Genomic DNA, 27,882 nt, shown 5'->3' with positions numbered 1-27,882 from the left:
CCAAGGACAGAATTTAAACAAGATTAGAATGACCATGGACTCACATAATATTCAGTGTAAAGCGTGACAAATTTTAGCTCCTGGCTGATTAACCTGAATTTGATTTGTGATGAATTACTCTGCCTTTGCACACAGTTCCTCTCATCCCATCTTCAGTCAGCTTCATTATATATAAGTAATGTTCTGTTCTGTCCTTTTTTCCCCCAGACATCAAGAAGCTGTATCGGTTGACTGGTGTGGACAACAAACCCACAGTCTTCCTGTTCAGCGACACCCAAATTGTTGACGAATCCTTCGTAGAGGACATCAATAATATCCTGAGTTCTGGAGAGGTACCTAACCTCTACAAGCAGGACGAGTTTGTTGAGGTCTGTATTTTGTAGTGGACCTGACTGTAGTGGCTGACTTACAATCTGCTCTCCAAATCTGCCATAAATAACACAGCCTCCAGTATGTATTTAATTTAACCACTGTGGGATCATGTGCATCTATGAGTCATTAAAGTTTATATGTAAAACTGGAAGTGAAAACCTAATTTCAAGTCTTATAATTGTTGTCATTCTATCTCTAGGTGTGCAATGCTTTGTCAGAGTCTGCCAAGAAAGACAACGTGGTGGCGACTCCTGCCTCCTTGTTCAGCTACCTGATAGAGCGAGTCAGGAACAACCTGCACATAGTGCTCTGTTTGAGCCCAGTGGGAGAGCCCTTCAGGTAGATTCTGACATTGTTTCTTGCAGCACATTGTGTCCTATAATATATATCCTCATCCACAATATGTTCCTCCCTCTTCATTTTTTTTCTCTCTTTGAGAATCCAGTTGGCTCTTGTTGTCTACACACATGTTTATGGAAATAAACACAATACGAATCACAGTGTAGTCATTATAAGCTGAAAAGCACCAGCTCTGCAGCAGCATCTCTCCAGCAGCTGTGCGTGCATTGTTGCCTGAACAACAAGGGATTCCATGACACAACATTTCATTTATTGTCGTTTTATTTTACACACAATTAAATACTGGCATTCACAGTAGTGTCCAAATAGGGTCCAGTTGTCTGTTTTGCAATTATCTTGTATTAACTGAACGAAGGAAGAATTTTACCCAGATAATGCTGTTGCTGCACTTTTGATCCGTGCAAGCTGACACACTTGTGCCCATAAATGAAACAGGGTATCCGCGGATCCTTGAAAAGTCTTAAAAAGTCTTAAATTCATGTGTCTAAAATTAAGACCTAAAAATGTCTTAAATTCATTAGAAATGTCTTAAATTGGTCTTAATTTCATTACTCAAAGGTCTTAAAATTGTTGTGGCAGGAATATTTAATCTGACTTTCTTTCTTTTTCTTTTTTTTTTCTTGCGGCACTTTTCTGTGAGTGTCCATGCACCGTCCAATAACGGCGCGCGCTGGCGGTAGCACATACACAATGAATGGGTTCGTTGGTGGAGGTCTGCGCTTTGCGCACGCTGTGTGAAAAGGGCTTAACGGCGCACGCTGGCCACCTGGCACTCAATATGCTGCTGTAGTGGTTTGTTTTCCAGACATGTGAGTATCTCTGAGCAGTGAAAGTTATTATTTATGTCTTATTACTTGTCGGCAGTGATTTGTTTTCCACAGAGCTCTATGTGTGAGCATTTTACTCGCATTTGCGACTAAAAATAGTTTTGTGCCAGCAAAATAAATCATTCAGCACGCTGTGCGAGTCCAGATTTCAACCAGCAGCAGAAATGAAAGGTGAATCCTGCTGGTTGTGGGTTGAATGGGGGTCACAGACAGGAATATGGCGGTCAAATAGCCTACGGCGGCTCCGCGGCGCAAAATAACGGCTTACCAGCGATAGAGAAGTCCGACTCCATGTCCAATAGCCTAATTTCCTCTTTTGTTGGCGTCATGACTGCCCAGTAGTACCTGGACAGCCGAGCCGTGGCGGCACACAGGAATGTGGTGTGTCAGAGGAGAAACGAGCCATTCACATTTCTCTCTGTGGCAGGTAACGGTCCACAAACCTCACGGCACTTTAGGGACTGTTCTTTACTTATGGAGGGACTGTTCTTTACTTGTCAGGGAAGGAGGGTGGCTGGTTGATTTTATTTATTTATTTTATTTTGATCCCCCCCTATGTTAATCACTTATTGGTGCTGCTTTTGAAGTATGAATAAGTCAATAAGTAATTTATTCCATTGAAGTATCACTGATGTATTATAGAAAAGTGATTTATCTTTTTATAAATGACAAAAGGCACATCTGCCTCATTTTTGCTGTGGTATTGTGATACTACTCAGAACCATGATACTTTCACTGGTATCGTACCGTGGGTCCCAATTTTGGTACCGTGACAACACTAGATGTCACAACCATTCCATTCGGAGCTGCACAGTGAAGCGGCTCTGGTGTTCCCCCACTTTTGGGAGTGGGGGAACACTGCTCTCTCAGAGGCCAAAAGTGTTCCCCTACTTCTAATTTTACAAATTAAGCACTGATTATAGTACAGCGGGATCCCCTAACCATTGCTTATATTTATAGTTTTTTTCTGTCTTAAATTCCATTCAAGGTGGCATTAAAAAGGTCTTAAAAAGTCTAAAATTTAGCACTGGTGGTCATCTACAGGGTTATTATTCCCTGCAGTACCCCTCAGCAGCTCCTCAAAGTTACACTGGGGACAGTGAGTCGTGCCTCACCATCAGACAGCGTGTTAATGGCTGATTGTTGCTTACTCTAGTGAAAATGAGGTCTTGTAACTTGGCTGATTGTGTAGCAAGGACCTGAGGCTTGCTCTATTTACAAACAGTGTGGCTGATGTGGAAGAGAGGGCTAGCTGTCTGTGCACAGACACATACACACACATAGAAGTTGTATTCACCTGGATGTACACACATTTTCTGTATTTCATTCCCTCTGTCCCTTGTCACACACACATTTGTTCTCACAAAAACACCTCTTCCCCCTCAAGCATTGATGGCCTGGTTGCAATTAGCGGCACAGGGTACTGGTCACACATAATGCTGCTAATTGGGCTGGCAGGCAACATTACCCAGAGCTAATCACCATTCTCTGTGTGACGAGGCGTTCTGGCCCTCTGACCACAAGCTGCTAGAAGGATCCATATCACACTGCCAGAGCTCAGAGAGTTCTGCTACACTAATTAACCTGGTAACTTACTGACTCACACTGTAGGTCTTCAGCACACTCTGCTATACCTTACTGTAGGAGGTTCTTTCAAAATAAGTCTGTTAAGAGCTACTGCCTAAAACCTGTCCATGTATTTATACATCTGTTTTAATGTGCCGGTCCTAAAATACAGCCTTCTGCAGGAAATCAGCATTAGTTCAAATTACTTTGAAGCATATTCAGGGTGCATGATGGTTTCATGATTGTCTTCAAATGACTTTTCCAACTCAACTGCCAAATGTATCTGCACTAGTTCCCAGGGCTATAATGGGGAGCATTATATCAACATACCTGTATAAAATTCATGAATGTCTGTTTGCCAACAGGAACCGCATTCTCCAGTACCCAGCGCTTGTCAACTGCACCACTATTGACTGGTTCTGTGAGTGGCCCAAAGATGCACTGCTGGAGGTAGCTGAGAGGTACCTGGATGGACTGGAGCTGGGCTCCTTAGAGGGGGTGAGGCATGCACAGACACAGACATAAAGATATTTTTGTGTCAGATCAACATGTTTACATATGCTGCTGCATGATGTTATAGATCCAGACAAAGGTTGCCAGTACCTTTGTGACCACACATCAGTCAGTTACACAGGTCTCCCAGAGGATGAAGTTGGAGCTGAGGAGACACAATTATGTGACACCGACCAACTACCTGGAGCTGGTGTCTGGATTCAAGAAGTAAGCACAACTTTCTCTTTCACTGATTCTTGCTTCTCTTTTCTTCGCTTTCACATTATCTGCAAATGCTTTGTGTGTGTCTTGAAGACCACATAGGTCTGATTTTGTGTGTGTGTGTGTGTGTGTGTGTGTGTGTGTGTGTGTGTGTGTGTGTCCATCCAGGCTGTTGGCAGAGAAACGCAGTGAATTGGGGGAGCAGGTGAGCAAATTGCGTAATGGCCTCTTCAAGATAAGTGACACACGGGAGAAGGTGGAGGCCATGTCTATAGAGCTCGAGGAGGCCAAGAAGCAGGTGGCCGAGTTCCAGAAACAGTGCGACGAGTACCTGTCTGTCATCGTACAGCAGACGAGAGAGGCTGACAAGCAGCAGAAGGTCAGCACCACAAACATGTTTACATGCACACACAACCACTACATTGATTAAAGTGATAATTTGATAAGGCATTTATGTGGTTCAAACATACCAGGCTTACCTAGTCATTGTAATGATTTAGAAATAGGTTACATTAGTGGTTTATGTTTAGAAGGGTGTGTGGTAGTTGGCAAATAGCAAAAATACATATAATAGTCAGTAACACATTGGTGTGTGTTTGTGTTGAGGTGGTGAGCTCTGAAAGTGAGAAAATCGCAGCAGAGGAGTTGGAGTGTAAAGCCATGGCTGAGAATGCACAGAGAGATCTGGATGAGGCCCTGCCTGCACTGGAAGAGGCCATGAAGGTAGAGTTCTCTCCTCTTGAATGTTTTAATCCTGCCAGTCCCAGACCTGCCAACCCTGGACATTGTTTTTTTGAGTACCACTTCAGCAACTTAAAATTAAATGCAGATCACTGCTCTTCCCACAGTGATAGATTGTACATACTTTGCATATATATGCTTTAAGAAAGGAGGCAGTTTGCATTAATCACATTTTAACAACTGTAAATGCACCTGAATTAGCTGAAAGGCTAGGTTTAGGGAGTTAGGCATACACTGATATGAAAAAAATTGATACCAATAACAGATTGTTTAAGAAGGAACCAGCCAGCTGGAGCGAGGAGGCACGAGAGGGATAAAATCGCTGTTGTGTTGCTATCTGATTGCAATCTCAGAAGATGACATTACGCATATGTCAATTGGATATTTGGGTGAAGGCAGGGGTATTTAATCAGACACTAATTGCTGCTGCCTCTTGCTGTGACTTGAGTAGTCTACTGTGCACAGTTGATCTTAGAGGGGGAACCAGCTTTTTGCATAGTGTAGAGTAACAAATTGTTCCAGCTTACGTTGATGTCAAAATGCGTACCTGCTATGCAAATTGCATACAGATTGGCAGGTCTGTAGTCCCTCTGTGTGTTGGTCATTCTGTCTTTACTGCACCTTCTCACTTGAGTGTGTACTCTCTGTCTGTCTGATTTTTAATTAAACATGACTCGGCAAAAACTGTGCGTTCTTGCATCCACGTTATTTTCTTTTCCTTTCTCGTAGGCTCTGGAGTCTCTGAATAAGAAGGACATGACAGAGATCAAGTCATACGGCCGTCCCCCAGCACTGGTGGAGACAGTGATGCATGCTGTCATGACCCTTTTGGGCAAAGAGCCTACCTGGGCAGAGGCCAAGAGACAGCTGGGTGAGAGACAACAACAGTGCAGAGTTTAGGGATGGATGAAGGGGAGGATTTGGCACAGAAACAAAGTAATTGGGCAAACTGAAGTGCTCCAAAAAATGAATAGAGTGAAACCAGACAAGTACAGATTGTGAACAGTTTCACTAAAGAAAGGAAAGATGTAACTGGAGAGAGGGGAATTGAAAATACTATATTAGATTTCCCCTCAGTAATGTCATTTGTAATATTCACGACTCTCCTCTGTTTTCATTTTACAAAGAGGATTTCAGCAGGAGAAAGTAGGGAAATAAGGAAATGAATTAAGAATTACTGAGAGCCACATTTAACGTATATAACATTTTTTGATTGTTATGATTTTCTGATGTATTTGACGTTGACATTTTTCTGGCAGGTGAGTCCAACTTCATTAAAACATTAGTTAACTTTGACAAGGACAATATATCGGACCGTGTGTTGAAGAGGATCGGCCAGTACTGCAGAAAGGCAGACTTCCAGCCAGAGATCATCGGCAAAGTATCACTGGCTGCAAAGTCCCTCTGTATGTGGGTCAGGGCCATGGAGGTAATAGCAGCACACAATCACACACACACGCACACACTTTTACATGCTTACAGATATGAATAGTCACCATCAACCCACAAGTGCACATAATAGTTTGTAATAAATAATATGTAATTGATTGAGCTGTATGCACTCTGTTCATTACTGCATTGCAGCAGATGAAAGCAGCTGCCAAAATAAGCACATCAATCACAAAACAATGAGACGTATGTGTTAAATGAATATACTATGACCAAGAAGATAGGAAGCAAAACTAAACCCATGGATGTGTGCACTGTTCCTCCAGATGTATGGACGTATCTACAGGGTGGTGGAACCAAAGCGAGCTCAACTGAATGCTGCCACAGCCCAGTTAGCAGAAAAACAGGCTGCTCTGGCCGCAGCCCAGAGCAAACTGCGAGAGGTATGGAGCTCAGTGCATCCTAATAGACATTTAGACACTACCTCAAGTCAAGTTTATATATAAGTGCACCAGTAGTATTATACATCAACAGGGGGACAGACTTTAACACAACACCTGCCTGAAACCTCCAGTGCAGAGTGGATTTGTCAGTACAGAGAGAAGCGTTAGCACTAGCATAGTAAAGGTATTGACAGCAAACATGGTAGATTGTGCAGTTTTTGGATGTACACTGGACCCCAGAGCTCTCTTCCACTGTCAATCAAAACCCCATCATAGCAGATATTACTGCATGTTTCACAGTCCTTAACACTGTGTCAGCCACTTCCAGTTAGGCTACAAGCTAACAATCAACATAAACAAGTAAAAAACTGCACCTACCACTTTGATAAATTTGTTAGTTGCAGAATTTGGTGTACAACAGATTCCTTATCTGAGTCTGGGTCTGAGTGAGGCTGAAACATGTATGGCTATATCTCTCCAATAATTCCTCTCACACTAACATAAGCCATCTTGATGCACACTGCTCTTTCACCAGTCAGCTGGTTCAGCCCAAGTAGTTCTCTGCCAGCACCACAGAAGGCAGAGAGCAAAACCTAAACCTACCACAAACAGTGGTAGTGGGCATGGTGGAGGCCTGATCCAGAATTTCTCAATTCCTGCCCCTTTTCAAAGGTTTTTTAAATTTGCTATGTGGGGAAATATTATTAAACAAAATATTAATCATAGCAGAGTATTTTTTACATGCTTTCAAACGTGTCTGTTGGTGGACCTAATAAAATTTTTATGTGCGGGCAGGTGGGGGAGAAGCTAGAGCAGCTGAAACAGCAGCACGGTGAGAAGCTGGCAATGAAGGAGAAGTTGAAGAAGAAGTCAGCTGAGATGGAGATGAAACTGGACCGAGCTGACAAACTGGTGACCGGACTCGCTGGAGAGAGGGTTCGCTGGGAGGAGAGAGTTGCTGTAGGCCATACACGTGCACACACAACAAACATTTGAAAAATAAATAAATAAAAAAATCACACAAGTGTTGCTTTGTAATCAGGGTTTGTGTGTGTGCTACAGGGTCTTGAGGAAAACATGGGATACCTGGTTGGAGACTGTTTGTTAGCAGCTTCTTTCCTGTCCTACATGGGACCCTTCCTCTCCAACTATAGAGATGAGTTGCTTGCTATCTGGATGAAGGAGGTGAGGCACAGAAACACTCAGACACACACCTCATAAAAACATATATCCTAATGTGCAGTGAAACAAAACCCCACTCTTTCTTTCTCCTTCCTTTCTTTCTTTCCCTCTCGCCCACTGTTTGTCCTTTCTTCAGGTACTGGACTTAGCGATCCCATGCACACCAGGGTTCAGTTTTGCGGCTTTTATGTCCAAGCCTACAGCAGTGAGGGACTGGAACATTCAGGGCCTGCCCTCTGACGCATTCTCTACTGAGAATGGAGTTATCGTCACCCGCGGTAACCGGTCAGTACATCTCGACACAGTTCGTTATGTAAGGCTTTATTAGCTAAGATTAGCTGTAGTCTATTAAGTATACTAAATTAAAATGCTTTGGGATTTGTTTTTCTTGGATTTGGTTGTCTTCACTGTACATAACATGCATTTCATACGTAAAATACAAGTTGACTTTTAATTCTTTCAAGATGGCCACTGATGGTGGACCCTCAAGGCCAATCTCTGAAGTGGATCAAGAATATGGAGATGAAAAGAGTAAGTCTTGACTCAGCTGATCTTATTCAGATTCGTATTCCATGTTGTTGTGTCTTTACTGTTGGAGACTGACATCTCTGGAACAAGCATGGATATTTGAGTGTCTACATAGGAAACATTATTTTGCTTAAGATTATCCAGAGAGGACAGGAAATGCAGTCAAATTTTACAACCGTTAAGTGTGTTTACAGCTAGATTGCTTATGTGCGCAGTAGATCACATTTCAGATATTCTAACTGTGTTTATGTAACACACAGAATCACGTTCAAATTTAAAAACTGCAGTTCGTCAGACCCAATTTCTGAACTGACTAACTTAATACCCCATGAGTAAATACTGAAACTGGGAAGACTGCCTTCCAGCACTTTGCACATTGCACATTATAAATGGTATTAACCTGAAATGACACTAAAAATCTTGTTCCATTGGATGAATTAAATTTTGAAATTTAAGCATTTTTAGGGATTTGTGTGACCATTTCTGATGCTGTTGGTATGTGCTGGTGTGTGACAGGCTGTTTTGTTGTGTGTCTTATCTCTGTTCTGTTGCTCCGCCTGTACTCAGGCCTCACTTGCAAAAGACACTTTCATCTGAATGAGACTACCTGATTAAATAAAGGTTATACATAATTAATTTCTCTTTCTGCCCCCCCTGTGTGTATGTGTGTCCACATGTGCAGGGCCTGAAAGTAATAGACTTTCAAATGCCAGATTACCTGCGGGTGCTGGAGAATGCCATCCAGTTTGGGAATCCTGTTCTGCTGCAGAATGTCCAGGAGGAGTTGGACCCCTCTCTCAATCCAGTTCTTAACAAATCCCTGACTCGTATAGGTCAGACAAACACACACACACACACACGCACACACACACACACACACACACACACACACACACACACACACACACACACATCTATAAATTTACAAACGAAAATACCAGCTGTTAAAGTTTTTGAACTAAGTCTTATGCTAAATAGAAGGGCATACCTGAATCCTTGTGAGTATGGGTGTACATTTGTGTGTGCTCTCTCCAGGTGGCAGGCTGATGCTGAAGCTAGGTGATAAAGAGGTGGAGTACAGCCCAGAGTTTCGTTTCTACATCACCACCAAACTGTCTAACCCCCACTACACACCAGAGATTTCTACAAAGACCACCATAGTCAACTTTGCTGTCAAAGAGCAGGTGTGTGTTTGTGTGTGTGTGTGTGTGTGTGTGTGTGTGTGTGTGTGTGTGTGTTGGCTATGGTTCACTCTGGTACATTTTAAGAGTATAAGCTTAAATTCTGTCTGTGTATGTGGGATTGTGTTTGTGTGTATGTGCAGGGTCTGGAGGCCCAACTACTGGGAATTGTGGTGCGTAAGGAGCGTCCGGAGCTAGAGGAACAGAAGGACTCTTTGGTGATCAGCATTGCCTCTGGCAAGAAAAGCCTGCAGGAGCTGGAGGATGAGATCCTCAGGTGGGCTTGTAACAGTAATAATAAATTAATTTGTTTACACCCTGTTAATGTTAAGCAAATTTTGAGTAGCAGTAGAGATGGCAGTAAGACCAACCTCCCTCAGAGTCAGTGATTTAAAGTATTTAAATCAAGATTTATTAACGGCCCAAAAGAGTAGTAAATTCCTTTACTTATCGTATCTAAATAACCTTACTTCTGCTGTTGCTACTAGTTTTAGAAATTAGCAACCAGATAGCTAGCTCTACCTTATGAACTATTGTTAGTCATTTATTAGTACCTTAGCAACAAGCGCCTTCCAGGAGCAGCTGATTAACACTCAACACCCACCATTAAATCTCATTTAGCAACTTGATAGCAAAGTGACCTGATTCCGTCACATGAAGACGAAACATGATTGGGTCTCGAGGTTTTCTTTTTATTCCAAATGTTAATGTCACCATGGAAAAACAGTCAAACACTTCTGACAAAATGTTTGAGTACACGCTTCCAAAATTATTAAAAAAAAATTCAATAGAAAATAGATAAAACATGTTGAATGTGTGCATCTACCAGGTTGCTAAATGAGGCTACCGGTTCACTGCTGGATGATGTGCAGCTGGTGAACGTCCTGCAGACATCCAAAGTGACAGCCACTGAGGTATCAGAGCAGCTGGAGAGCAGTGAACAGACCGAGATCAAGATCGACTCCGCTAGAGAGGTCAGGTGCTGGTGCCAGTGATGAAAGGACTGGGGCAGAGGGGGTTTTGGGCTGTAGGATAAATTGAAAACCTTTATGGTGTTGGACCATTGGTAAGACAAAGATTAACATGGGTTCTGGAAAGTTGTCATTTGTTATTAGATATGGAGCACATATTTATGTCATATTGTAACTGATAATAAAAATGGTTTGTTTGCATGTCATTTTGTGCATATAGTACTGTATGTGTACATAACTTCAAGTTCTCTTTCCTAACAGGCCTATCGCCCATGTGCCCAGCGAGCCTCCATTCTTTTCTTCATCTTAAATGACATGGGCCGCATCGACCCGATGTACCAGTTCTCACTGGATGCCTACATTAACCTGTTTAACTTTAGTATTGAAAAAAGCAAGCACAGCCACAAGCTGGAGGAAAGGATTACCAACCTCAATGACTACCACACATATGCAGTGTACAAGTAAGCAATGATGCATCGAGAGAGGCCCTTTTCATAAATTATTTAGCATGCAATTATTTGTGGGTTTATTGAATTCTAGTCAGAAGATGGTTTGTATGGACAAAAAAAGACCATGGGGTTTTTACAATGTACAAATAAGCTGTTTAACTGTGCTGACAAACAAACAAAGCACTTTATATTCATCCATTCACATACTCCCATGCTGATAAAGATGTTTGTGTCATAAGTTATCAGTTCACTTATTGCAATTATAAGTGTCTGATATGATTAATTACAAATATACACAATGTCCGTAAGCTGACTTAAGTTAACCCACTGCGTCATCCTCTGCAGGTACACGTGTCGTGGTCTGTTTGAGGTCCACAAGCTGCTCTTCAGCTTCCAGATGTGTGCCAAAATCCTGGAGGTGGCTGGCAAACTCAACATGGATGAGTACAACTTCTTCCTCCGCGGAGGGATCGTAAGAAAACAGAACAGATACAAACACTTTATTTTCATTGAATTTGATTAAAGATATCCAACAAGACAAACTTTTTATTTTCAGAGGCCTATAACACACATGATGCCCCAGAAGACAGTCCATTGTGTATTTAAATGTTGAGCCATGGACATGTTTTACTTCCCCTCAAAGACAACACTGTCATTCTCAGTATGTTTTCCCAAGATTCTCATAGCCATAAGGATATGTTTCTTTTTTTTCTAGGTACTTGATAGGGAGGATCAGATGGACAACCCTTGCACCAGCTGGCTGGCAGACTCCAGCTGGGACAACATCACAGAGCTGGACAAGCTGCCCAACTTCCATGGCATCATGGCCTCTTTTGAACAGTACCCTCGAGACTGGAACCTATGGTTCACCAGTGCTGAGCCAGAGCAAGCCACACTACCAGGTCTGTATGTGTTGTGGAGGTTTTTCTTTTTTCTTGATACTTAATTAATGAGAAAAAAATACTTTTACTAGGAACAATGAAGTTGAACCCTGTGAGAAAGGCAGCTTGTTAATGTTGCTATACATTGACACGTTTCAGTATGAAAATGTCCCCACTCAGGGCTCATGAAGTATGCACATAATGATAATCATACATATTCCATTCTTATTTCCAAACTGCCCTCCTTTGGCTCTGAATTCCTGTTTTATCTTTCATTTGTTTTTCTTTTCTTCTAGGTGACTGGGAGAACAACTGTAATGAGCTCCAGAAGATGCTGATAGTGCGCTCCCTGCGTCAGGACCGCGTCTCCTTGTGCGTCATCTCCTTCATCATTAACAACCTCGGCTCTCGCTTTGTGGAGCCACCTGTTCTTGATATGAAGGCTGTGAGTGTCTGCTGTTATTTATTTAATCCCCATTGCTTCTTCCATCTTGAGAATTAGATGTGAAGCTTTGAATTTGAATGACACAAATGTTTTAGTCATCTCATTTGCATAATTGTATTTGATTGTAGCATACTTGAAAACTTTCTGTTTGGTGTCAGTTGAGCTACACCTTCTTGGCTCATTTATTGTTGCTTTCTTTGTCCTTTTTTTTACCAACTCTACTTTGTCCTATCCCCAGGTTGTAGAGCAATCTACCAGCAGTACGCCTCTGATCTTTGTTCTGTCTCCTGGGGTGGACCCCACTGGAGCATTACTACAATTGGCTGAGGCATCTGGTATGAGCAAGCACTTCCATGCTCTCTCTCTGGGCCAGGGACAGGCCCCCATCGCTAAAAACTTGATAGAGGAGGGCATCAAGAAAGGTACGACACCAATTACTTTGTGTTTCTTTTAAAAGTGTTATTTTTCTTCCACAACAGTTTCATTTAGTTTCAAATGTGACTCGTGCTCAACAAAGTGTATCAACTACTTGGATTATGCATTTTCTTTCTGTTATGGTCATCACAGTATTACCCAAACACACAAAACAACCAGACATGACATAAAAATCTGATCAGGTTATATCAGTTTATCTCAAGCCCTCTTTTCCTGTGCCCAGGTCACTGGGTGTTCCTTGCCAACTGTCACCTCTCTCTCTCCTGGATGCCTGAGCTGGACAAGCTGGTGGAGCAGCTACAGGTGCAGAAGCCCCACTCAGACTTCAGACTCTGGCTCAGCTCTTCGCCACACCCCGAATTTCCCATTACCATCCTGCAGGCTGGCATCAAGATGACCACTGAACCACCAAAGGTGCATGTCCTCACATGTGCATTTCCAGACTTGAGATATCCACAGTACAGCCAAATATTTGCAATATGTCAACAAATCTATGCAGAAGTTCTTTGTATGTTGAGTTTTATTTGCCTACACATATTTACAGTAAGATCTACATTACATCCCACATAATGTTAACACAGCCCTCTGTTGTTTTCAGGGTGTGAAAGCCAACATGACACGTCTGTACCAGCTGGTGACGGAGGCTCAGTTCAACCGCTGCTCAAAACCTGTATTCTACAGGAAGATGCTCTTCTCCCTCTGCTTTTTTCACAGCATCCTGCTGGAAAGGAAGAAGTTTCTACAGCTGGGCTGGAACATTATCTATGGATTCAACGATTCTGATTTTGAGGTCAGAGCCTCTTCCGATACTAAAGGAAACAGTGACAGTTGAAAGCCATTTTATACCCTGTCAGACTGAGGGCCAGACAGACTAATGAACAATGACAATCAGTTCAAATGTATGAAATTGAGTTGCATTTATTGTGTTTGCATGTCACATTTCTTCCTCTCCAGTCCATGTTTACTGTTACTACTTTTTGTGGCAGAGAATTTTAGTTGCTTTACTTATTAGTCTGTGTCTTGCATTGTAAAGTCACTCTGTTAAGGCCATCCACTTGCTGCCCCCCTCCCAATAGGTGAGTGAGAGTCTGCTGAGCCTGTACCTTAATGAGTATGAGGAGATTCCCTGGGATGCACTGAAGTATCTCATTGCTGGGGTCAACTACGGAGGTCATGTAACAGATGACTGGGACAGACGTCTTCTAACCACATACATCAGTGACTACTTCTGTGATGCTGCTGTAAACCAGCCCTTCTTCAAGTAAGACACTGTAACACATGCATTTATTCTGCCACATCTTGTGTACCAGCACCAGTGTAAGCAGTGTAGATTCAATTGCAAACTGCCAAATGTATTAACTTTCAATAAACAAAAGTGTGTATTATAGATAGACACATGCCTAGACATTTAGATGTGTTTTAGACTTAAAATGCATGTACTCCATTTTTCCCCGGTAAAAGCAAATTGTAGTTACATGAAAGTAGCAGAGGCCACTTCCTCTGCCAGCAGAAGCTCCTTGCAGGTTGCAGAGTGCCAGCACCACCAAGTGCACAATCAGATTATTACAATTTAAGAAATGCAGACACACTGTTGCACTTTATCAAACCCTTGGTCCTCAGCCTCAGTCCTTTTGTGCTGTGAACACACGTGATGGTAATGAAACAAATAAAGGCGCAATATCTTTGTTGACAGTATCACAGGTTACAGCATAGCATTAGCTGAGGATATTATCAGGTATACAGACAAGAGACTGTGCAGTATGACCAGAAATAAAACATGCTCATGTGTACTGTTAACTATTGACATTGTTAGATTTACATATGCAGATAAAGTAAGTCCAGAGCATGCAGATGATAATTTTGTATTGTATTACCGCACTTTTGTTGTATTTTTGTACACTACATTATATATCACTGACTTTGTATTCTGTCATCGTCCTTTATCTGACAGGTTGTCCTCCTTGAACTCCTACTACATCCCCCGTGACGGTCCCCAGTCCTCATACAAGGAATATATCAGAATGCTGCCCTCAACAGAGCACCCCGAGGTGTTTGGCCAGCACTCTAATGCCGACATTGCCAGCCAGATCGCTGAGACCAGGACGCTGTTTGACACCCTGCTCTCCCTGCAGCCCCGGGTCACCAGTCCCACTGCTGCAGGGTCTGGGCCCAGTAGAGAAGATAAGGTAACGGGGGAGGCAAAGTGGGAGGAGGGAAGGGCAAGGATTACTTGTTGAATGGAAATACACTAAATTTAAAAGACTGCCATAAAATGAGATCAACAGTTTTTATGTCTACACCATAGTTGAGCAGTATACTGGGTCTACAGTTAAGTATCATCTCTGTTGTAGAGTATGTGGATTATAAAGATTAAGTTGAGCATTTCCACATAGTTACAACATAGGAAATTCTCTTTAAATCTAATAGCATCATTGCTCTTCGCAGCATTTAAATCGAGGTCACAGTCAGTACCTATTGAGAGCATATGCTCAGTAATTGTAGACAATCAACACTGCATGGAGAGAATATAACTAAATCTACTGCATACAAATCCACATGATTATGAGATTATCAGCACCAGTTTTACAAGTATTTAACTGTCTAAGATGTGCATATAACCTGAACATGGAAAATTAAAAAAACAATGGGGTTGATATCATGATACTGAAGCAATAGCTACATTTATATAGATGCTATGAAAAGATCTCCAAAGGTTGATGGTGTGTGCCATCATATCACCCCCCGCTATTCTGGATCATACTGTATATTTCTGCAGCATAATTACACTCAGCTGCAACTTGACATTAGCCAAATGTTGTTTCATGTTTAAGCATGTACCCTGTCAGCCAAGCTTGTCTTTCAGATATACACAGACTGCAATCTGTCATCACTGAGGTCAGGGAAAAGCTAGTGGCAAAACCACTGAGCATCTTGTTCTTAACCGCAGGTGTATTTCTCACATCCCAGGCCAGTGCCAAGTGGTGTGGTTTTCCTCCTCCTTGTTTGGATGGTAGTTGTGTGGGTCAAACATTTACTCGCACAGCAGCTTGATCACATGCTGACCTTTCTTTTCAGCCACGGCATATAACGTGCCACGAAGCATCTGTGATTGAGATATATTCGGCATGACCGTAGTGCCATTTTTAGCCCAGTTGTTTTTGAAGCAGACCAGTCAATACTGAACAATCAATAGCTAGAACTTGAAAAGGCTCTCCTCATGAAGCCAATGTCCATATTTGACAGATTTTTCCCAGCAATGCTGAGACATCCATATGGTTATACAACACTGGCACACGGCCATCAGTGTAATGAGATACAGATCTAGGAATCTGTGCTTCTTTATGGAGAACACTGCGCTGTTTAGTTTTAGCACGGGGCTCACAGGGTTCCTTTAGATGCTTTAGAAATAAGTCCTTTTGTCATTATTACATTTCATCCTGACTTATTTCTGTTAGTAAAAGAAAAAGGTCAAAAGCTATCAACACACCATAAAACTCAGATCTTTTTAGGGCTGCAACTAACGATTATTTTCATTGTCGACTAATCTGTTGATTATTTCTTCGATTAGTCGACTAATCATTTTATCGAAAAAATGTGTTAAAATGTTGAAAAATGTCGGTCTGTCTCACCCAAACCCCAAAATTATGTCATCTAATGTCTTGTTTCGTACTCACACCAAAGGGTTTTAGTTCACTGTCATGGGAGAGTGTGTAAAGCTGCCAATATCTGAATGTAAGAAGCTGCAGTAAGAGTATTTTGGGGTACTTTTATAGTACTTTTCTATGAAAAATGACTCAAACCAATTAGTCGACTACTAAAATAGTCACCGATTATTTTAATAGTCGATTAGTCATCGATTAGTCGACTAATCGTGACAGCCCTAGATCTTTTCCAGTAGAATTCCTACATGCTGATCCCACTTAGGTGCCATTTTAACATATTATTAATCACCTGTTTTGCATTGACGCTGAGATCTATCTCAGAATTTATAGCGACTGAAGTTGAACCAGAAAGTACTGTTTGTTTTTAAAAATGATCCCTTAGGACCTCTGAAACCATCTGCCAAATCTGTGTTTTCCATTAACAGACACTGGGTGTTGTATAACAAATACAGTAGGTTCTTTGCATGGAACAGTGCAAATACAATAAAAATCCAGCTGACACCAACTTTCAGTGATCTAATCTCATCATCCAGCTCCTTTTTCATAGTTCTTGTGGTCGTTGGAGTGTGACTGTTGTAGGAGTATGTAGTATGTGTGTGTTTTGGAAAGAATTATCAAAAGCCTTAGCCTGAACTATCATAAGTCCTCCAGTTTTTTGCAGGTCCATGGTCTGACACTGCAGTTTTTTCACTGCAGATTCTTGTGTGCAGTGCCTTTGTAAGTTAACCTGTCTTACCTGCTTTTGTACAATGTTTGCGACATGCTTCTAGGTATTAGAGCTGTTGGCAGACGTGCGTGGGAAGATCCCAACAGTGATTGACTATGAGGGCATCAGGTTCCTCCTCCAGGAGAACCCATCACCTCTGAATGTGGTCCTGCTGCAAGAGAGCCAGAGATACAACTCCCTGCTGGATACCATCATGTATGTACTCTATGTTTTTGTGCTTAGTCAAGTTTGGGCTCACGAACGCAAGTATTTTTATATTGTTACTATTGAAGCAGTAGGTTATGTGTCAGTACTATGTTGGGGCGACCTAAAGTGAGACTAAATTATAGTGACTTGGGAAGGCATTAGCCTGTTTACCAGACAAATGATTTGCAGGTTTATTGAACATTAGGTTGAGGAATTCATGAGGTCTCACCCTTTTGAGATGATTTACCAACATTGTTTGTTGCCCTAATGGGACAGTCAAATTGCCGCGGTTAATCCAATCACAAGGGCAATGCAATGCAATGCACTGAAATAATCAAAACTAGTAATTTACAAGGGAAACCTGCCACACAAAGAGACACTAGCATCAAAGATGCAAATTGGCAACAATTGCCCAATCACCTAGCCTGTTTATTTGTTCACCTATGTCTGAGTGCACTGTATTTGCAGTAGACCCAGATTAGGAAGCGATGACTGCTAAACACCTACAACTAAAGGGTGTAAAAATGACAGACGTGTTGCTGTAACTGTGTATATTTGTATGTCAGGTCATCCCTGGCAGAGCTGGAGAAAGGGATCAAAGGCTCAGTGGTGATGTCATCCAGCTTGGAAGAGACTTTCCATTATATGTATGATGCCCGTGTACCACCGCTGTGGGAGAAGGTACCATACAAACACACACAGAGCACCCACACAATCTTCCTAAGTCCTCCTCCAAAACAAGTTCTCTTCAGGCTACAGAAAATAGATTAAAACAAAGATGCTTTACTGCCTGACTTTATTCTTTGCATGCTCTGGTTATCTTTCCTTTACCGCTTGAGGCACAATTCTCAAATTCTCTCTTATAATGTATGGATAATGCACATAGGCATAGTGCATGTGTGCTGCACATGCTGTATGAGAGGTGAGACCCCCTGAAGTGAGGGGGGAGACTGCACCTGCTACCTTCCTTTTATCTTACTTCATAAAGTGGGCTGACAGACTACAATGCAAAAGTGCAGCTAGGATCAATAATATTAAGACAGCTGCTCTTTGGAGAATTGAGTGGACTTGAATAACACAAGACACAAAGGACTACAGTATGCTGAGTGAGGATTAAAATTAAGAAAATAACGCTTTCTAAAAAGGTAGCAAAGCATGAAAACATCCAAGGTAAACAGTGAAACAAATGCAGCCTTTATTGGTTTGGCTGTACTGTACTGTATAATCAAGTATGGACCCAGCATTTCTTTGTGAGGGTCATAGATAATGTTTCAATACAGACAGACAGCTATGTTTATTTTTCCATGACTTATTCTGACTTCATCTGCAGCTAAGCCTTTCTCTCCACAGCAAACACAGCATATTTCTATGGTGTGCTGCCATTTAACAGAGAGCATTCAGATTTTCATTCGGGACTCTTTGTGTATTGATCTTTGTGATTGTGATCTGATCAACACTAATCTATTCTGCACCCTTCAGCCAGTCAAACAGCTGCAGGCCTGTCTCTGTACTGATTCACTGGTCTGTTATTAAAGGTGTATTTATCCATCACTCTGCCTGGCTGCACAGACACACACTTATTGTTCTCCTCTGTCCAACTGCACACACACACACACACACACACACACACACACATTGATGGGGCTCTGGCAGCATTCCAGCTGTAATTCTGTCCGAACACTCCATTCTGGCTTCATTATCATTGGACCTCTCTTTATAGTGGGGAGAGAACACAGGGCGCTGTCAGCCTGGGTCAAGGGGCTAGAAAAGATTCTAGCTACAAATGTGTGTATATCTTTGAGTGTGTGTGTGTGTGTGTGTGTGTGTGTGTGTGTAGTGTAGTGTATGACTCAGTGGAATGTGTGTGTGTCCACTGAGCAGGGGTCATTCAGGTCAGTTTGTGTTTTTCTTCAAGTGTCTGATTCTGTCCTCATTATGGGCTGCGCTTGAAAGCATGAATGCAGATGTGTATGTTTGTGTGTGTGTGTCTTTGCGCATGTGTGTATTTGTGAGTGGCTGTTCATCAGGTAGAGCATACCTTGGCCCTCGCTGGCTGAACAAAGCCACCGTCTGTCGACCGATCATAGTGTAATAAGCAAAGTAAACCTTCCAAGGCCTGCTCCACTTTCCTAAAAAGACCCTGAGCTCATTGTGCTCCAGCCAAGGGCTTATTACTGCTGGATGCACTGTATGTGCATTGGTGTGTGTGTGTGTGTGTGTGTGTGTGTGTGTGTGTGTGTGTGTGTGTGTCTGTATCCTTTTATAGCCACATTGGACAGCAATAGGGCTGTTGCTTCTACTCTACTGATCACTTCATCAATTTCTCTTTTTGCATACTTTAGTTCACTCACTGTCTACTTTCTTTCCCTCTATATCTCATTCTTTTTTTCTTCCATATTGTGTTCCCTCCATTCTGCTCTCCTCTTTCTCTCAATCTCTTCATGCCTCATCTGGTCTACGCAGCAACAACAGCCCCCTCATAGACTCTCTGCCCTTATTCATCCCTTCATCCCTCTCTTCTCCGCCCCTCCTTGGCATGGCAGCCTGTCATTAGTTCTGAGCTCACAGACTCATGGCTTTAATTTTGGCCTGCCTGCCTCTCTGTCTCCGGCCATTTTGTATCTGGTTTCTTCACAGGGCTTTGCTGTATGTATGTGTGTGTTTGTGTTTAGGGGCTGTAAAGCATATGTGCATGTCTAAAATTTGGAGGAGATGTGCATAACCACAATGTGAATGTATAGTGGTAATGACATGTCACTGATGCCATGGTCACTCCCTCCTGGGTGGCAAATATGTAAAAATTCTTTCATCCCCCTATTACAATAAGTATATATGTATGTGTGTGTGAATCTTTGTGTGAACAGGCCATGAAGAGTTAGTGTGTTTTGCATATTAGTCAAACAGAATACATGAAAGGAAATCAATTGTATGTAGTAAAGGTCAGTCCAATATGTTGGTCGCACTCCAGACCCTCCGCCCAGGTTGTGCATCCATCTACCGTAGCTTGTGTTTGCATGTGAGCATCAGGCGCATTATGGAAACCAACAACTGCAAAGTACAACAAATGTACAGATAAACAGATTTACATGAAACAAAGGACGTGATGACAACCTTCCAACAAAATGTGAAAAGTAATTCAGAACAGGACACTCAGCCTGCCAGATCTGCACAAGCATGCATTCCAGGGACCTGAGGCGCAGCGGCAAAGGTCCACTCACTTTAGCCTTCAGCCTAGAAGACTCGTGACATGCTTTGGACCAGCTCACACACAGTCAAACATTTAGACAGCCAGGCAGTAAAGGACTGAAGAAAGTTATTGATAAGAGGGACAGATGCCAGTGCAAAGAGGCTTCATGTCAGCCCTAGGGATTACAAAAAAATCAATTTGTTCTGATACTTATATTTTACTACATAATACATTAGATATCATTGGTACCATTGGTTGTCCCCCAGAATCTTTTATCATGGTGGTTCTCTACAAATCATGTCGAAATCAAATCAACCAAAGGAGGTAAAACTTGTTATATTCAAATTTAAACATCACTATGTTCACACCTCACTTGAGAATTTTCACACAATTCTCCCACACCACTCCTGCATTATGACTGGCTGCCAACAGCTGGAAGCATGAAATGACTGTAGATTTGCCATGACTCTCTCACTGTCTTTCTCTCACTCTCTCTCTGCGTCACTCTCTCTGTCCACCAGGCGTACCCCTCGCTGAAGCCCCTGGCAGCGTGGACCAGGGATCTTTGCCAGAGAGTCAATCAGTTTGCATGCTGGGCAGAGTTGGCCCAGCCCCCCAACTTGTTTTGGCTCTCTGGCTTCACCTTTCCCAACGGTTTCCTCACGGCTGTGCTGCAGTCCTGTGCTCGACAGCGCTGTGTAAGAGTTCACACAATCACATCCGCACAGGCAGAAAGACAGTTATCTAGTTGTAACATACCATGTTAGGAAATACTGCTTGTATTGTCTTCTGATTGATGGCCATATATTTTGAAAGGGTTTCATAAACCAAACCCAGTTAACTGTGATTCTACAACTGAAGACTGTGAAAAATGAACAAAATCCAAACAAGATGTTTGGATGACAACAGCTACAATTCCGTTTTCACAGCTTGAAATCAATTGCGTACCATTTATTTTCACAGCACACATAATACTCACAGAAAAAAACCCTGGGAAACACACTGGTTTTCAGATATACTCTGCAGTCAACCCCCCTTTGCTGGTTTGGCAAACTCAATTTGCTGAACACTTTTCTCTCGCACTGTTGAGTCCATACATTAATCTTGGCCTCTTAGCAGCTCTCAGCCAACAACCACTGCACTTAAGGTTGTACACTGAAGAGAAAGTTTAAATTTTTTGAAGTGGGGTTGTATGATGTACTTATCAATAGTCAGTGTATTACTTACAGTAGATGGCATTCAGTGTGCCCCCAGTTTGGCGAAGAAGGGAGGAGAACCACCATGACAGTTAAGCAATGTTCTGCTGTGGACAGGGGCAGCAGCAAAACACATACCAGTTTAAGTGTAAGCTATATTTAGAATATTTTTACCGCTTTACCTTGCCGCCAGACAGCATTCTCCAACAGTGAATTAAAGTCATTACCTATTCTCTCCTTAAAACCACCAGACTTCGTTGACAAAACAGTAATGTAACCTCATTGAACACAGGAGTCGCTGGTCTTCTTTTGCCTCAGTTAGTTAGTTGTTTGAGTTATTGTTTGACTTTGGTGTCTGAAAGGGTTACTTTGGATTCATCAAAGTCTCACAATAACACAAACAAACTGATACAAGCAGGGGTACACCAGCAACTCCCATGTTTGGCGAGGTAAAATTACTGTTTTTGTCAGCAGTGTCTGGTGGCTTTTAAGAGAGCATAGATGGATATAACAGCTTTCCAACAGTACCCTGTTGGACAGAACTGTCTGATGGCAAGGTAAAGTGGTGGGTCCTCTTCCACAGAGTCCACCATGTTGTTCTACAGTAGCTCAGAACGGACAAATCAAACAGCAGCTCTAGATAAGGCCGTTCCTGCTTTCACGTCTGCCACTGTAGTTCTACTGCACACTTGGCACAAGGGTGAAGTTTCAGTTTTGCAACCTCACCACTAGATACCACCAAATCCTACACACTGGACCTTTAAGACAATTGAGCAAGTTGTCTACCAGATGTGCGTCCATACCTGTCACTTACACTGTTTATTTAAATATATATATATATATATGGCTCCACTGTAATAAATGAAAATGTTCTTGTTGACATTTGGACCAGTAACAGTTGTTCATACCAAATTTTAACATTGTGTTTACCTGTTCTTGCAGATATCAGTGGACACACTGTCTTGGGAGTTTATAGTGTCCACTGTCGATGACAGCAACCTCCTTTACCCGCCCAAGGTGACTCCCTATACACACGTTTCTATTTCCATACAGATTTCCATAAACTTACCATCAGACCACTCTTTCTGAGCCATTAGCTTTCAGCTGTCATCAGCACTTTCCATCACATTTTTCATTTCTACTCAAACATTCTCTGTGTTTTTTCCCGAAAAACCTATTTTAATTCAAAGCACCACGTCACTTTGCGTCTCTCTCTTCCCATTCTACAAATCTGCTCTTGCATTTTAATTTTTTTTTCTGAAGCAGTTTTACAATTCAAATTTTGATACTGGTGGAAAGTGTTTAAATTTGTCTTGTTGCGCCCACTTTAGGATGTCTGTCATTGTAACTCACTCACTCCATCTTATTTCTCTCTCCTCTCAGCATCAGCTCCTCTGTGCCTCCCCTCACTTCTCTCTCCTTTTCCTCCACTTTGCCTCCCTATGCTACTCCAAAACTAATGCACACTTCCAGCTCTTCCTGTCTTTTGCGCTGCTTCCCTCTTGCTTCTTTTTAGCTCTCCGACTCTACTTCCTTCTGCCCTCTCTTCCTTCCTCTCTGCTGCTCTCCTCCTCCCCTCCCTTGTTCTCCTTATGTCTTGTCTCTCCTCCCTCCTCCAACCCCTCTTCTCCCCACCGTCTTTCCCCTTGGCAGCTTCTCTTCACTTACTCTCTCCCTAATGACCTACTGCTTCCCATTCTTCTCTCCTTTCTGTGCCACTCTTATTTTTCCTCTCCCCTTGCCTTCCTTCTAACCTATCTCTTCCATCTTTCTCTGTGCCTCCTCCATCTCTCCTCCCTCCTTATTTTTCCCTGCAGCCCTCCCCTTTCCCTTAACTCACCCCTCCCACTTTGTGTCTGTCTCAGTTTCATTAACTAATTGGCATGGCTATTTGTCATAAACATTTTTTTCAAAGCCGTATGCAAAATGTCACCTCCAAACAAGTGTTTTTATCTCTCAACTTACCCCTTCCCTGATTGCTCCCTCGCTTTTCTCCCTTGTTTCCTTGCTCATTACCTCTCCTCACTGCCTCTCCCCCCTACAGGAAGGAGTATATGTCCGAGGTTTGTACCTGGAGGGGGCTGGTTGGGACAAGAAGAACTCCTGTCTGGTGGAAGCTGAACCCATGCAGATGGTCTGTCCCATCCCCACCATCCACTTCAAACCTGTGGAAAACCGCAAGAAGGCAGCCAAGGGTGAGTTGTCTGGGACTTTTTTGTCAGGGATTTCCGTATTTCGTACCACCAACTGTCTTTCCTCCTCTGTTTTATGTTATTTAGAATGATTCAGCATTGGTTTCTTGTTTTCGCCATCTGTTTGTATATAGTTCATGTTGTCAGGCACTGTGGTTTTGCCATCTCAGCTCTGTGTGTGTGTGTGTGTGTGTGTGTGTGTGTGTGTGTGTGTGTGTGTGTGTGTGTGTGTGTGCGCGTGTGTGTAGGTACGTACTTGTGTCCGTGTTACTACTTCCCGGTACGTTCAGGTGGCGCAGGCCGGCCATCTTTTGTGGTCGGTGTGGAACTCAAATCCGGAGCAGTGACCCCAGACCACTGGATCAAGAGAGGGACCGCTCTTCTCATGAGCCTGGACACCTAAAGGCCTGAAAGTAAATGACTGCTAAAGCAAATAATAAATATCATCAGGACAGTATCCGAGTCAGTGTGTGAGTGTGTTATGTGCTTTTTACAAAATTTTTAAAATGAATTTTTACATTTAAACACTGTTACTTCTCAAATGTGTTGCATTATGTTGAGCAGGCTCTTGCACCTGGGCTTTAACAAGAAATAGACTGAGTCATTCTGTGAAACTTTGAAGTCAGTCTGACACAATTGTGGTAAGGTCTCTTTCTCTTCCTTTTTTGTCTCCTTTCTCGACCATAAGCCTCTTCACAGACCTGCATCAGTCTTTCCATGCTGACCCCTTTTTACCCTGCTCAGCAACAGACACGTACACAAGGACACCTACACACACTTACACAGGGAATAGTCTCCTACTGCGAAGTGTTGTGTTTTACTGGAAACTGGCTTCCTTGCAACATCTGGATCAAGTGACTGTCTGGTCATGTTAAGTGTCTGCTGTGCTCATTGAATTCCTTGGTAATCTGATGAACCGTTACGCATTGCGTGAAGACAGTCCTGGGCTATAAAAATGTGTGCTAAATGACATCATTGGAAATGAGTGCTTCAGTTTTGGAATACACTAATTTCCCAGTGTTTTTGTAAAGCCCGTAATATATTACTTTCTGGCTTTGCAAACATGTTGACGAGACAGTCCTGGAAATACGAATCAGTTCCATTTTTTTTTTATCTGTATAAAAGTCTGTAATGTGTAGTTTTACATCCTTAAACCAAAGAATAATATTTTCATTTTGTGGAAATTAGATTCGTCCTTGGTTTGGCACACTCAGATACACAGAAACTTTCACACAGTAACAAGACACACACACGCAAACAATGCAGTGAATCAAGGTGAGGTAAAGGATATTTTTATGCTAATATGCATTTCCCCCAAGCTGAAAAAGAGGACAGAGGGAGGGAGCGACCGAAGGAGAAATGAACCTATTCAAACAAATGAATTCTAATGAAGCTTCACACACAAGACGTTTGGAGTCGCTCAGCGTTGTGTGAGAGAAGGCCCGGACTTCGCCACTGGAAAGGACTCAGCCCAAACTCCTGAAAGGGAGGGTGAGGAAAAACAAGAGAAGGACCCTGGAGAAAGTGAGCCGGGAGGAAGAATGGTCCAGTAATGAGAGAGGGGAACCAGAGAGAGGGGGGCCTGAGTTCAAGGTTGTATTCAGACGTAAGGATTGTCCCCCTGAAAGACCGAACACGAACTTCCTCAGGGTTTAAGAGCCTCTTTATCAGACCCAAGTCTGTGTGTGTGTGTGTGTGTCTATGTGTGTGTGTACACTGGTGGTCTCTGGTTGGGTTGGAGATGGAGGGGGCACTCATAGCAACATGTTGAATTCAAATTCAAATTGGCTTATTCTCAGGCCTGCTTGTAACAAAAATATCAGACTTGGGAGGGGTTTTCTTCAATATGGATTAATGAAGCAGCTGAAATGAACTTGAATGTAAATTAGGTGTGGAAAGATTTTAGATGTATTTGTCACGCACTGGTGATCATTCTTCCTTTCTAACGTGAATTGAATTTGAGTGTTCCAGGACAGGAATACAGTATCCAAAGTTTTGTGGCTTTTGTGCTTTAAAACATTACAAAAGTACATTCTTGCATTTATCATTTTGTACGAGCTGGCATATCTGTGTTCAAACACTGTATGTCTTATTTTAAAGTCAGGGTTTTCACATGCTTCCAGTCCACAGAAATATTCATATCTTGAGGGCATTGGAAGCCAGCTTCTCCCATCTGCTTATCCACTCAGAAATAGTAAAACAGCAGCTTCTTAAATTCCTACGTTTTGAGTAAGTGTTGACATTTATTGAATATCTGCGATGAGAAAATCCAAACTTTTTTTTATGTAATAAGGAACTAAGAGGACTGTTCCTTACAAAGCTGAACACCCCGGTTTGAAAATGCCATCTGTCACATCAGAGGATGAACATGGGCAAATGTCTAATCAGATTACAGTGTCTGCTATTGAATGTATTACCAGTGAAATTAAATCAATCTGCAGTTTGTTTGGGACCTCTTGACAAGCACCCTGGGGAGCCAGTTGAACCTCTGTGTGGGAGCTACTGGCTTGATGGCTTTGCCTTGTGCTTTAATTTGATTTCCCAACATGCTCTTGCCCTAGTTTTCAGTTTCTTGGGAAATGACGGGAACCTGACAAGATTACCAGACATCTCCAAAACTACAACTTTTGATTCCTCAAGTGGCTCTTGGCCCCCTTTAGTAAGCACCTCCAACTGTGAGTTTGACTCTTGAACCAAATAGTAACAAGGGGGAAAACCTGGGGTCCAGTTGTTCTCCACTGAATAGTAGTTAATAATGGAATTTGGGCAAGTTGTACAGTGTGTTTGCCAGTGACTATGGAGGCGGGGCAGTTAATGTCCAAGACTCTTCCACCGAAAATAAACCTGCATGAGGGAAGAGAGAGAAGGAGAGAGAAAAGGAGAGGAGGGAGGAGGAGGAAGGGAAAGAGCCTTTCAACGGGGACAGAAGGGAAAGAGTCTCCGTTTCAATGGAATAAAAACTGCGCAATTTCTTTAAGGACTGCCTGCTCTGATCGCGGTGGACCAGTCCTCTCTAGGAAATGGATATCAGTTGTGTTTTTGGATAATTAGGGAATCCGTGCCCATTGCAACCCCCGCTGCCTCGGAGGTTACAGGAGCTGGCGATTTTTACCAGATGGTCTTCAGAGGAGGAAACGAGCCGTGCAATCATTTTAGAAAGGCGATATGACTGTGCAGAGATGCAAGATCAGTGATGAGTCTATCCGTCATGCCTTGCCCATGGGCGAACGCATCAACATTTTCTCAGCCTGGACTGTGATCTATCTGCGTGTACAGTGCTCCCCGTGTCGACGTTTGCACCTAAACGCGTTATGGATGTTGAATGGGGTTTCATGTTTTTTTGGGAGAGGGCTTTTAGGGGGCTGCGTCATCCGTGGCTGGGAAAGGAGATGGACTGCTTTGCAGATTTTCCACTATTCCACTGTTTTAACAGCGAGAGTCAGCACAGTTACCTCCCCAGAAGATTTTGGATTGCACATAGAAGGTAAGCATAACGCGTATGACTCTATCAGGCATACATACTGACATGTGAGGCTGTACAGGCTGTGTTACCTAATTGTTACTGGGGAAGCAATGAGACTCCATTGAAAACAACCTGAACTACAGTATCCTCATCCTGTACTAAGGGACGCGATTAACATTACAGCAAAAATACAAGGCACCATAAGAAAATGTGTATCAGTGTAGGAGACAATTTCAAGTCCAGTAAAGAAGATTTTGCAGAGGAACACATCTTTAGGAAAACAGGAGGCTTTATCAATGTGGTGATTTTTAAGGGGATGATTTGATGGTAGTTATGTAATTCATAATAATACAATGGGCACACTGCTCTAACTTTACACGGATAAGTTTTAATACTGCAGCAGTTTCATATTGCTGTGTCTCTGACAGCTCCTTTATCTGTTTTCCCCACATTCATATCGAAACCGATGCTGGTGATGTCACGTTTTTACGGTAAGGAAGGGATAGTTTACGGGAATGTAGGTCTGGAGTTGGTGATGTCGCAATCGCTTTGTGTTGATCTCGGTTACACATTTCTAAATGCACGAAAAGGCGACGGATCGTGTCCGTGGGTGTGATATATAACGCGTGGCTGAGGTATTCAGCTGGTTGGGGGTTGAATAGATGCTGATTATTGAATGAAATGCGGGCTCGCTGGTGTTGGAGGAAGGAGTGTCGCATTTTCTTTCTGAAATGTCATGTGGTGAAGTTGTGGCGGGTTCTCTACTATTTCCAGGAAGAGCGTTT

General features: G+C 42.5%; 2 protein-coding genes across 6 annotated transcripts in view; both read left to right on the top strand.

Moving 5' to 3' along the window:
- The window catches only part of dnah2 (dynein, axonemal, heavy chain 2), a 63,148-nt gene extending 38,446 nt beyond the window's left edge, over window positions 1–24,702 (top strand). Inside the window, exons 57-89 of one of the 4 annotated variants that reach the window (XM_049568483.1) lie at window positions 208–368; window positions 572–711; window positions 3,491–3,623; window positions 3,706–3,845; window positions 4,008–4,218; window positions 4,446–4,562; window positions 5,310–5,451; window positions 5,840–6,009; window positions 6,296–6,412; window positions 7,208–7,372; window positions 7,475–7,597; window positions 7,731–7,879; window positions 8,059–8,125; window positions 8,805–8,955; window positions 9,158–9,306; window positions 9,447–9,580; window positions 10,133–10,277; window positions 10,536–10,735; window positions 11,069–11,195; window positions 11,439–11,625; window positions 11,901–12,049; window positions 12,288–12,471; window positions 12,708–12,898; window positions 13,083–13,274; window positions 13,561–13,745; window positions 14,436–14,670; window positions 16,917–17,068; window positions 17,626–17,740; window positions 20,768–20,944; window positions 22,385–22,459; window positions 23,487–23,637; window positions 23,883–24,047; window positions 24,323–24,702. In XM_049568483.1, coding sequence (XP_049424440.1) covers window positions 208–368; window positions 572–711; window positions 3,491–3,623; window positions 3,706–3,845; window positions 4,008–4,218; window positions 4,446–4,562; window positions 5,310–5,451; window positions 5,840–6,009; window positions 6,296–6,412; window positions 7,208–7,372; window positions 7,475–7,597; window positions 7,731–7,879; window positions 8,059–8,125; window positions 8,805–8,955; window positions 9,158–9,306; window positions 9,447–9,580; window positions 10,133–10,277; window positions 10,536–10,735; window positions 11,069–11,195; window positions 11,439–11,625; window positions 11,901–12,049; window positions 12,288–12,471; window positions 12,708–12,898; window positions 13,083–13,274; window positions 13,561–13,745; window positions 14,436–14,670; window positions 16,917–17,068; window positions 17,626–17,740; window positions 20,768–20,944; window positions 22,385–22,459; window positions 23,487–23,637; window positions 23,883–24,037 — 4,889 coding nt within the window. In that variant the 3' untranslated portion in view covers window positions 24,038–24,047; window positions 24,323–24,702. Of the gene's footprint in view, window positions 1–207; window positions 369–571; window positions 712–3,490; window positions 3,624–3,705; window positions 3,846–4,007; window positions 4,219–4,445; window positions 4,563–5,309; window positions 5,452–5,839; window positions 6,010–6,295; window positions 6,413–7,207; window positions 7,373–7,474; window positions 7,598–7,730; window positions 7,880–8,058; window positions 8,126–8,804; window positions 8,956–9,157; window positions 9,307–9,446; window positions 9,581–10,132; window positions 10,370–10,535; window positions 10,736–11,068; window positions 11,196–11,438; window positions 11,626–11,900; window positions 12,050–12,287; window positions 12,472–12,707; window positions 12,899–13,082; window positions 13,275–13,560; window positions 13,746–14,435; window positions 14,671–16,916; window positions 17,069–17,625; window positions 17,741–20,767; window positions 20,945–22,384; window positions 22,460–23,486; window positions 23,638–23,882; window positions 24,089–24,322 lie in introns of those variants that run through there. The other 3 variants (XM_049568482.1, XR_007448605.1, XM_049568484.1) reach the window with 3 other exon arrangements.
- A 1,817-nt stretch (window positions 24,703–26,519) lies between these two features.
- kdm6ba (lysine (K)-specific demethylase 6B, a) overlaps window positions 26,520–27,882 on the top strand; it is a 122,729-nt gene continuing 121,366 nt past the window's right edge. For both annotated transcript variants that reach the window (XM_049567515.1, XM_049567512.1), the window contains exon 1: window positions 26,520–27,118. The gene's annotated coding sequence lies outside the window, so the exon portion shown is untranslated. The remainder of the gene's footprint in view (window positions 27,119–27,882) is intronic.

The sequence above is a fragment of the Epinephelus fuscoguttatus genome, linkage group LG23 (genome assembly GCF_011397635.1).
Source record: "Epinephelus fuscoguttatus linkage group LG23, E.fuscoguttatus.final_Chr_v1".
NCBI lineage: Eukaryota > Metazoa > Chordata > Actinopteri > Perciformes > Serranidae > Epinephelus > Epinephelus fuscoguttatus.
This window is presented reverse-complemented; position numbering and strand designations above follow the sequence as displayed.